Source organism: Coptis chinensis, chromosome 3 (genome assembly GCF_015680905.1).
Source record: "Coptis chinensis isolate HL-2020 chromosome 3, ASM1568090v1, whole genome shotgun sequence".
Lineage (NCBI taxonomy): Eukaryota > Viridiplantae > Streptophyta > Magnoliopsida > Ranunculales > Ranunculaceae > Coptis > Coptis chinensis.
Genome location: NC_141458.1, coordinates 9,977,319 through 9,988,654, shown reverse-complemented (window position 1 = coordinate 9,988,654; position 11,336 = coordinate 9,977,319). Strand labels below are relative to the sequence as shown.

The following is an 11,336-nucleotide window of genomic DNA, read 5'->3' as shown; positions in this document are numbered from 1 at the left end:
GTCAAACAAAGTCATGCACCTTTAACTTTTATTGCAAAAGGAAATATTAATTAATAGGCTCTCGCTACGGGCACCTTCCATTTCGTGTTAGGCAGACCCAAAACTCACTAGCTGAGTACTTGAACTAGGAAATGTTTGTAGGGAGAAATGAATAGGAAGCTCACAATTTATCATTCGAACGTGAGTATTCATTTCATACCAATCCATGTAGTCAAAATGACACTCCCATGGATAAGTAGCCGGAGGTTCTCGATTTTGGGATTGGAACAACGTGATTCTCCTATGTGGTCCAATATGCCGATGCAAGATTCAATTTCACTTCGTACCCGCGCCCGCAAGTAGTTCTCGTCGCAACATTTGGCTGGATTGGCGGGTATAAACTGCACGTGACCCAACTGACGCACCACCCTACAAACAGTATAAAACTCCATGACACCAAGAAAATATATAAATCCCTCAAAATAAGCAATCTCATCCACCGAGCACGTAGCTCTGACATTGTTGTAAGGCCACCATTCAACCTGTCATATGAGAAAATCAACCATTAATCACATACTCAAACGATCAATTAATCAATAAAATATTAAACAAATTAAACCCACGTACTTACAATGAAATAATTTGTATCATCAAGAAACTTTCGATAACACTGCAATATATGTTTGTGTTAGCATCACTACACCAGAAAATGCATTTATTAACGGTTATATCCGTTATTTATATTGTTACTAACGGTTATATCCGTTAACTCTGGGGTGTCACTCTCACTTATGCCAAATTTAGTAACGGATATAATTGTTACTAATAATAATTTTAGTAATGCGATAAAGAAGATTCAAAATGAGCAATTGAAGCATGATGAAATTGAAGCAAAAAGTTATTTTTTGAAGCAAAAAAAACTCCGCTAGGTTGTTGGCATATCCGTTACTAAAATTCTTTGTAACAGATAGTTAGTAATGAATATGCTATTTACTAACTATTGTTTGTAACGGAAATATCCGTTACTAATGGTCAATATATTTTTAAAAAAAATCAATTTTAATTTTGGGGATACTTGCACCCCCTACAAGAAATAGTTAGTACTCCACGTGACTTTGGGTTGGCCTCCACTGTACACTCTACCAAATCTTACGAAACAGACAACTTTATAAAAAATAAATAAAAATCAGCCAAGTAATAACAATATAAAATCACTTATATTCATCCACAAATTACACCAACTCTACCATTCAAATAATTTAACAAATATATATACTACAACCTCAACGATGAACTTCGAACAATACTTTTAGTGTATTTTATTAATCCAAAACTCATATATTTAACCAAAACATTCTATTCATCCATAGGCTATACCAAATTGTACAAAAAACAACTAGCAAATGGTAAGTAGTACAATGCTTGAATAAAACTCAGAGATTCCCAAAACCAGAATTTCATGTCGATTGTTGCATGTAATTCCATTAGAAGCCGATTCCACAAGACCTACATACGCACAATAGTATAAAACACTTAACAAGCAATTCTAACTCATCATTTAATAGAAAGTGGCTCTCACATAAATTGTCATTTATAACAATACATCACATAAAGATATGAAGCCAACCTTAAAAGATGATGAATGTTGTACTAGGTTTAAGCAAAAAATGGTGCGTGATACTATTAAGAAAATAAAAGTGATAATCTAACTATTACATAAATAAAGTAAAAGATATTGATATGTACCTTGAGAAACATATCATAGTCAATTAGAGGAATTTAGCTTACAAATCTCCATGTCTTCCATAAAATCTGGAGAAAAAAAAATGCAATGCCATCTCGATTAGCGTACTTATGTTCAGATTCAAACACACCTCCATTGCTTTTATTTTATTTTAATACTTATGTTCTTTCTCTTTCAAATATATTTATAATTGATGCCAAACAGAAATAAAAATATCTAAAAATGGACAAGCAAATGCAAACTTGTTAATCACTATTATACAACAACAATATCAAAGTTCTTACACAATGCATTTTTTTAGTGTTTGAGGAAGTTTGCAGATCCTACAGGAAACGATAGCACAGTTCTAAATACAAAACCAACAACGTTATTTTGAATTCCTTCTTCTTTGATTCTACATTTACTATCAATGCTAAAAGTAAATTAACGATATACTTTGATCCATACAAAGTAGAAATATAAAATGCTGATTTTTCTATGGCAAATGGAAAATGATAATGCACAATGAATGATTAAACTCCATATAATACCTAACATAACAAGCACACTCCTTTTCATGTTTTGCGAGTCGAAGACCATGCCACACCCACTGCCAGACACTTTTTGAATAGATCTTGATGTATCGGGTTTAATGAGAATCAAAGCGTCTGATACTTTGCACCTGTATTGGTCACTGACACAAGTGTCTATGCCATTAACTATAGAACACCACAAGTCAACAAGATAAGAAATCAAATTAAACCAATAAATACCTTCCCTTTGACATTGAGCTCAAACTTGCCCAATGCCTCGTGTTTGACACTTTCTACCCATGTTAGACTCGTGTCTATCTCATTAAAAAACAAACACATGCTATTTATAAACAATGAAATGGAATAAACAATACCTCGTCATCTTTGACATAAGGCTCAAACCAGCCCCATAATGTTTTTGGGTCTGTAGCATATTTCGCAAGTAGAGAAATCCGACCTGCAAACAACATATCAGTTTTTGTCCAGATAAACAACATACAGATGTGAAAAGATAATACACTTTACAACATAAAAATAGATAAATAACATATTGAAAAGTCAACAGCAGAAAAGCTCAAAACTAATAAGACACTCCACTTATAACGGACAGCAATGACAAGAAGAAAAAAACACAAAAACGGGTTATAAGAAACCATATGATATAAACGGTTATAGTCTAAAGTGTAAAAACATAAACAATAGGCCTATGCTACAGGCAGAGGCGGCATGTAAAGAGAACCATGAACTTAAGGTTCCTCTATTAATACCTCAGGAAAGATGTCCCAAAGTTTTTCTTGCTGCTGGTGAGAACAAAATCCTCAAAAAGGTATTCATGATTGACATACATTTATCAGAAACCATTAAGTTATGGAACAACTAATTGGTGTGAGTTACTGCCTACTTGAGATGTTTAGTATATACTAACGATAATAAGTTCATCTATGGAATTTCCAAAACTAAATGCGAATGAATTGTCGTGTACTGATGTGCTGCAATAGAGTGGTATTTGATAAGAAATGAAAATGTGCTTTTCAAGAATGAGCAATTAAGTACAACAAAAGGTTGCAGATAAAATGCTATCTAGATAATCAAAGAATTAACAAAGAAGTAGTGATATTACATACTTACAACTCTGATATAAGGGGAATCAAAACCAAATGCTTTTAGAAGCCCATGCATTTGTTTAACAGTGAGCTTCATTGTAAAGAACTTGTATAGAAGGCAAAATGCAGTTGAAGGACCTCTACAGTTTCCAGTCATCCAAGGCTCCACATGATCAACTTGATTATAGATCTCGTCTATAACCTCATGATAAGTCTTAAGTCTGTAAAGCTCCTTAAAATAATCAGAAGAAAGAATGTTCATGCACAGGACCTTCTCCAGTAAAGAATCAATTGGTTTCCCCAAAGTTTGTACCTCCATATCTCAAGTGAAGTTAGGCTAAGCATAGAGGTGTGAAATTGCAACTAGTGAAATTGACTTCCATAAAAATCAGTTATAGCTAACTGCAATGGCATATCCTTCAGACCAAACATAAGTGAACACTAATGCTCGTTATATATATCATTATGCCTAATACAACATCCAAGTTCTGAACACAACGCTACAAACATATACAAACGAAAAGCAAAACAACCAATAAAATAAAAATGTAATTATCACCAATCACATCACCAATGAAAAGAGAATAAGAACAAGGGGCCATTTGAATTCTTGTCATATAATTCAAGAGTTGATTGTATAAGATAAATAACTCTTAATAAGATAACAATGAAACCAACCTATTATCTGAAGATTGAATTCACTGGAAAAAAAAAATTAGTAAAAAAAAATAATAAGTAACAAAATTTTGATAACCTGCCTGTGTCCGTCAAAGGAAGAGAGAAAAAGCTATGTAGCAGTCACAACCTAGGAAATCAAACATAAACATAAACAGTTTATAAGGAAAACTGAATCTTAGATAAACAAAAACTATTTAATTAATACCAAAATTCTTTTGATTGTTTATTAGCCAACTGAACCTCAAACCAACGAAATAACCCAATTGATCGAGAAGCGTAAATTTAGAGTCCAATCTTACAGTTTCAATACAAAGCTTAATTTCCCCAAATTTATTAGCAAGTGAACCAAATAAACCTAACTTGAACAATTCGATAATGGAGCACAATTTATTTAAAAAAAAAAAAAAAAAAAAAAAAAAAAAAAAAAAAAAAAAAAAACTAGATGGGGTTTGGGTAGAAGAAAAGAAAAAAAAAACGTACTTGGTTTATTTCCTTCTTCGTCGGCGAGGGTTTGACAGAGGAGACGGGGAAGTGTTCATGGAGGCTTGAAGAGAGAGACGAGAAGGGAAAATCATCGGGCACAATATTTTTCTATTTAATTTAATGTTTAATGTTGTCTGTTAGTTCTGAATATACCTTTTTGGTCATTATTTTAGTTGTTTGCTAACGCACACAATTGTTACCAAACATTAAAATACTGGCTTTGATAATAATTAGAAAAATCAATTGAAATATACTAACGGATACCAACAAACCTCACAGTTATGTCCGTTAGAAAGGTAGTAACGGATATATTCATTACAAATGAAAATTTTGCTCTGTTACAAAATAACCCTTATGGTGTAGTGCATAGTGTGGAGAGGTAATTGAGTGTCTACAACATTGAGGCTGTGCCAACTCATACTCCAAGTTTGGGATTGGCCTGAAGCACGAGAAGTACTTGTAAATCCACATCTAGATTTATATACACACACATTTAAGATACTAATAAATAGATAAAATTAACATTGAAAAGATCCACGAAAATACTAAAGATTTATCTATAGGAGAGTAAAATAGCTCGAAATGCCTTTCACTTTGGCACCTGTGGCAACACCAAGACCGCGATACAAATATGTAAGTATTGTTGCACCCCACGCATAATCTTTGATCTCGCTAAACTTCAACAACAACCTCAAGTAGCAAACATACACTGCAGTCCCATACTTGTCGGGGAAGAGAGTACACCCAAAGAAGAATAACAAATAACCTCTGACAGCACGTTGTACCTCCTTCAAAGTTGACGCCTTCTCCCCAAGTTTCCATTTTACTTTAATATCACTATCATGCACCTTCTCGGCCATGTGATGCCTCAGGAATTCTAACCTTACTTTTGATATGAAGTGGCTGGCTTGCAACCGTACTCCGCCTTAATCGCTCCCATATATATATGAAGAGCACGGTTCCCCAATTTCTCAGTCTGTTCCAACTTCAAATCAGTGCTCCCTTGCACGACTCTTCCTCTTATCGAAACTCCTAGGATTTGGGAGACATCATCCAAAGTGATAGTCATCTCCCCAAATGAAATATAAAATGTGTTGGTCTCTGGATGCCACCTCTCCACAAACGCAGAGACCAACACAGAATCATGATGCTCGTATACTCCCATCACGAGATCATACAATCCAGTCCTTCTAAGCTCGTTTTCAAATCTATGAGAGTTTTTAAATTCTAACTTCAGATTCCATTGATTTAACTTGGTTAGGTGCTAACCACACTTCAACCTTCTGCGCTCCTTCCAAATAACAAAGAGTCAATGAGAAGAAGGCTTTGTAATAAAAAATTAAAGTACTAAGTGCATACTATATGATATTAATATTACCTGCCCCTCCTAAACATCGCGAGCCACGTGCACTGCATAATCATACAAAAGTTGTTCTGTTCCACGTCCACGCACTCTATATATAAGGGCCACTACCATATATAGTTAGTTGGTACTTCTTGTCTTTCTTGGATTTTCTCACAATATTTCCAACTGGACGTACTTCCACTGGTGCTTCAACTGTTTCCTCCACCGCATCCTCTTCCAAATCGTCATCCTCTTTCGAATCGTCATCCTCCTTCAAATCCTCATCCTCGTCACCTGACTCTTCCCCTTCATCGACATCATTGTCGTTACCCTCTTCTTCACCATCCTCCTTTTCCTATTCCCCTTCCTTTTCCTCTTCTTCATCCTCATCACCATCCTCCTTTTCATCTTCGGGCCATCACTATCACCCTCTTCTTCCTCATCATCACCTACATTCTCCCCAAGAACCATATTTACATCCACATCCTCATCTAAATTTATATCCCCATCTAAATCTACATCCACATTCAAATCTACATCCTCATCTACAATACTCGGAATATTAGGAGTCTTTTTCTTTTTTCCCATTATTTTTTTCCCCTACTAACTCTAAATCACCTACACCTACAATACTCGAGTCGATATCATCTGCTATTCGATCCCCTCTACGGATGGATGTTGAGGTGCCTGTTCCCTTTCCTTATTTTTTTTAGGCAGGTCACCACGACCCGAACTACTACTCCCTCCACTAAGCAATTTCTTAGCACCCGTGTAGATGGTTTTTGCTACATTCTTCACATTCTTCAATTGAGGAGGCATTGCTACAAAAAATAGTAATAAATAACAAATAATTATTAACCAAAAGTTTCAATCTAATAATATGAAAACAAGCTTCATCGACAAAACGAAAACGAAAACTAAACATAATCAATTACAGAGAGTCGTACAATCTATTTAAAAAATTAAACCAATAAATATCGTACTCGACTATCTGTATTTGTTTAAAATTTTACAAAACTACAATGCATCAATAATCCCATTTCACCAAAAAAAATTGCTACAATTAATACAGTGATACAGTAAAAATGATACAACACAATCAATTTGATACGACAATGCCGCACAAAGATCTCCTTAGAGAAGTACAGATTGAAAATAGGAGCCCTTAAATAGTCATAAATATGATGAAGAAGTTTCACTGGTGTTATCCCAATATAGTAATATTTTGAAAGGGGTTTACAATGGATTTCCCACAAGAAGTTTCCCACAATTTGCGGAAGCAAAAAGAAATCTTGAACAAGACCCACATATTCTTCTAGCAAAGAGAACCTTTCTATCACTAGGAACACGACCTGGTTCTAAACAAGTACAAGACACTAATTTGATTCGCGATTTCACAACCACTTCATACAAACTTAACACTTCATACAATTCAATGACAACATTTTTTTTTACAAATTACAATGCATCAAAGCATAGAATCATTCAATGAAAGAAAAATAAAACTCACTTTGAAATTAGTGTTGAAACAAGTTTGCGCGCGAGTAACCAATGAAGAGTTTTATAGCAATGAAAAGAGTGGTAGTAACTGCATTTGATTTCTTTTTATATGGTTATGGTAATTGGGTTTGATTTCGTTAAATTTGATGAATGCAGTTGTCAAATTCGGTTGAAAGAGACGAAGATAATAGAGAGAAAACTGGAAGAGACGAAGGGAAATGGGTTTTGTTTTTTTAAGGGGGAACTAATTGTATCCGGTTTCTCGTTTCTTTAGGGGGGGGGGGGGGTGTAATTAAGAACATTGTGTAGCGCCCAACCGGGGGAGGGGGGTAATTAAGAACATTGTGTAGCTCCCAACCGGGGGAGGGGGGTAATTAAGAATATTGTGTGGCGTCCATCATGAATACAAACCCCAAATTGGACCGAGGGGCCTACCCAACACAATTTGGGGTCTATCAAAAGTAGGACCCTAATTAATATGGGGCTTTCCAATTACTAGTTAATGTGTTAAGCCACCTGCCATGATTATACTCTTTTAAGTTGACTAGTTATTTTCTTTTTATTTTCCATTATTCATGTTTATAAATTTTATATATATCAAAAAATTGTTTGTTGTATTTTCTATTCAATCAAGTGGTCATCAAATACTATGGTAAATAAATGAAATTCATATTAAAATTAATCTCTGATTAATTCTGATTAATAGAATTAATAGATATAAGCTCTTGGAGCTAGGGCTAGCAATGGGTTGGATCGGTCCGGATATATGCAAATCCAAAACCGATCCGCTTTTCAACAATACAGACCAGAACCGGACCCGACCCAAACAGATATTTGAGTTAGAGAACCATAACCGAACCGAAAACTTTTTTTTGATTCCGGATTCGATCCATTCCGAACCAATAAGCTCAATTTCAATCCGGTGAACCGAGTTCTTTATAATTGGATCCTAATTTTCGTTATATAAATATTAAATAATTTTTTTTACTAAACACAAAAACAGGATACACAAATCCAAAAGACATAATGAATGATTTTAAATCCAAATTTGTAAGGGAGGATTTTCCTTTAGATAGAAACCATCTATTTGTTATGTAAAAAACATATCGTAATATTACATATGTATTTTGCATATCTTATTTTGGAATTTTAAATATTGTAATGTTGCGGTAATAGAAATATATGGTAGAGGAAAATTAGGAAGAATAAGACTAAAAATTTTAATCGGATCAGGCCTATAACGGTTTGGTACATACTTAATCTAAAACCAATCCAATAAGAGTCTGGTTTTGATTTTCAAGACCCAAAACCGATCCAATATGCTAACTACCTGTCCCAGATCCGCTTTTATTAGTTCAGATCGGGTATCGGTTCTTACCCGACCCATTAACAACCCTACTTGGAGCGATTTACTACCTATTAACGCTTAAACTGAATAGCCTGAAAATTTATTTTAATCGGGATTTATACAGTGGTATCTTAACATTCATGCATTAAAACATTAAATGGGAATGACTATCAATATGTAGTTACCAACAATAGATTAAAGGGTCATTTAATGTTAGACCCTATTATTCGACTTTAATCACTTGTAAGTGTAAAATTCTAATTCCGCCTATATTATTTTTTAGTAAATGAATATGATTATAAAAAAACACCTTATTCTTATATATATATATATATATATATATATATATATTTTTTTTTTTTTTATGTGAACACCTTTTACTCAGATTTGAGTCATCTTGTGCCAGTACGTTGTAGCATACAATAGGAATACTCATCACATATAGCAAATTGATGCCTTTTTCCCCTTTTATATTTTTTGATGATCATAAAATTGATTTTCCACAAGATTTTTGACCTCTTCCAGTAAATTACGTAATTTACTTGGAGTGGGATATAGTGACAGACTTACAGCACCCAATTTTTCCGTAAGAGATAAGAGCATCTCAAGCAAAATATTTTCCCAAAACTATAAGTTGATGTTGGTGTACCAAGAGTAATAAAATCTTACCGACGTACTTACGTGGACTGACTGGATAGAGCAATATAATGCAAAATGGAAGGTAAAGGCATTTAATTTCAGGAAGAATCCGTTCCATGAACTTTTAGTGCTTTTTATTGGTAAAGATGAACTTTTAGTGTTAATATATTGTTATATTGGTGTACGAAGTGAAGAAATCCGGACCACTAAAATTCACAAATATGTGTTCTTAAATCTTGCTAAAATATGTAGATTACTTAAGAACTCCAACTAGCCTATGTGTCCCGCAAAAGTATATGTGTAGGGTCATATTCATGACGTGAAAGGTTATTTGTGGCAAGTGGGCCAGATGCGGTATAGTACAGAGGAGACATGCTGCAGGGGATTAGGTCTGTGAAATCATAACTGTTAGGAAACCGACGCGATACGTAGAGAGTGAGAGTGGAATCCTAACTACTAGGAAACTGACGCGATACGTGGAGAGCGTGGGAACACTGGATGAAAAGGAGATCAACGAACCACAAGGCGAGGAAGTTAGAAAAGAGAAAGGAAGTTATAAGAGAGAAAGGGGGAGAAAGAAAAGGAAAAAAAAGAGAAAAGAATGAAGGAGAAATAAAGAGAAGAGAAAGGATAGAAAGAAAATCAACACAGGTGATCTCATAGGTTGTAATATTTGATAATACATTTGGCGCCGTATGTGGAGAGAAAATGGCCACCGTGAAGAGGAGTAGGAAGACCTAAGAAAGTAGCAATTCGAGAGGCGGTAGAGGAACCAGAGAGCGCTAAAATGGAAGGGATAGGGGAGGAAGAGATATTAGACGTGGCAGCAGACGCCACCAGACTTCTCCAAGACGAGATAGTTAGGCTAAGGAATGAGAATGACGAGTTGAGAAAAGAAAGGGAAGTCACACATGGGGAAAAAGAATTGGGGGATCCTCGAGGTAGTGAACTGGAGGGGAAAAATGAATAATACCCGATCCCGGACGCAGAACAAACAGCTGGGCATCACACTAGAGGTAGTCCAGGCGATGATTGAGAAAGATAGGGAAGTGAACCGCGTAGCAGAAAAAGCGAACTGCAAGTCTCAATAAAAACCCACTGGCAGATTCAATATGGAATTCGGAAGTGCCTAAGAGGTTCACCCAACCAAGATTTGAGAGGTATGATGGGAAAGGAGACCCGACTGATCATTTGCACCATTTTCAGCAACAGATGCCGCTATGGCAGGAAAGTAAGTATGATGGACTTCGCTGCATGATGTTGCCCGCTAGTCTTAAAGGGGGAGCTTCAGACTGGTATTACAGGTTAGCTTCGTGGAGCATCAATAGATTTGAAGAGCTGGAGCACGCCTTTGTTGATCACTTCATACACCAGAAAAAGAGGGTGGTTGATATCGCTACCTTATTCAACATCAAATAGAGGTCAGCGGAATCATTAAGGGAGTTTCTATGCAGATTCAAAGAAGAGACACTGAGGGTGGAAAATCTGGATGAACACACAGCGGTCATTGCCTTCCAACACGGCTTGAGGTCGGGAACTAGAGTCCATGAGTCGGTTTCCAAAATCAAAATCACTACTTTGCACGCTCTGTATATATCCAAAGGTAGAAAAATATATACGATATGAGGATATAATGCAGAGGAACGCAAAGGAACAGAAGAAATCAAGGAAGGCAGTGCAAGCTGTAGACAGAGATGACTAAAAGGGTAAGGGTAAAACAGAGGAAAGAGAAAGGAGATCATATAGAGGGGAGATCCGAGGACCAGAGAGGACTGGGGATCGAGGCAGGAGGGATATCCAAGAGAGGAAGCCATACCGCGAAATAGAGCAAACACCTCTTAACAAGCCGTTAGAGGAGATCTTACCGCTAATTAAGGGGTAGCAGTATTATGAGGGTCCGCACAGTACACCAGGAGAGATAGAGGGGAAACCATTTTGCGCGTATCATCAGATCAGGAACCATGCCACTAATGAATGCTATGCCTTGAAGTGGCTGGTGGAAAGA

At 35.8% G+C, this 11,336-nt stretch overlaps 1 protein-coding gene across 8 annotated transcripts; it reads right to left on the bottom strand.

Annotated features, from left to right (window-relative positions):
- Positions 1-3,764, bottom strand: LOC147507829 (pre-mRNA splicing factor SR-like 1). 8 transcript variants are annotated; one of them, XR_015216247.1, is made up of 5 exons: positions 3,364-3,385; positions 2,610-2,692; positions 2,254-2,396; positions 1,726-1,791; positions 1-521 (listed from the first exon to the last, which is right to left on the bottom strand). XR_015216247.1 is itself a non-coding variant. In XM_086599080.1 (4 exons), exons 1-3 carry the CDS (start codon positions 3,655-3,657, stop codon positions 1,759-1,761), a joined length of 414 nt encoding a protein of 137 aa, XP_086455206.1. In that variant the 5' UTR covers positions 3,658-3,764; the 3' UTR covers positions 1,224-1,485; positions 1,726-1,758. The 8 variants fall into 8 exon arrangements, 2 of the variants coding, with proteins under 2 accessions (XP_086455206.1, XP_086455208.1); XR_015216245.1 differs by lacking the exon at positions 1-521 and adding an exon at positions 1,175-1,485 and having other exon boundaries at positions 2,254-2,421; positions 3,360-3,385; XR_015216244.1 differs by lacking the exon at positions 1-521 and adding an exon at positions 1,175-1,485 and having other exon boundaries at positions 3,360-3,385.
- Between the last annotated feature and the right edge of the window lie 7,572 nt (positions 3,765-11,336).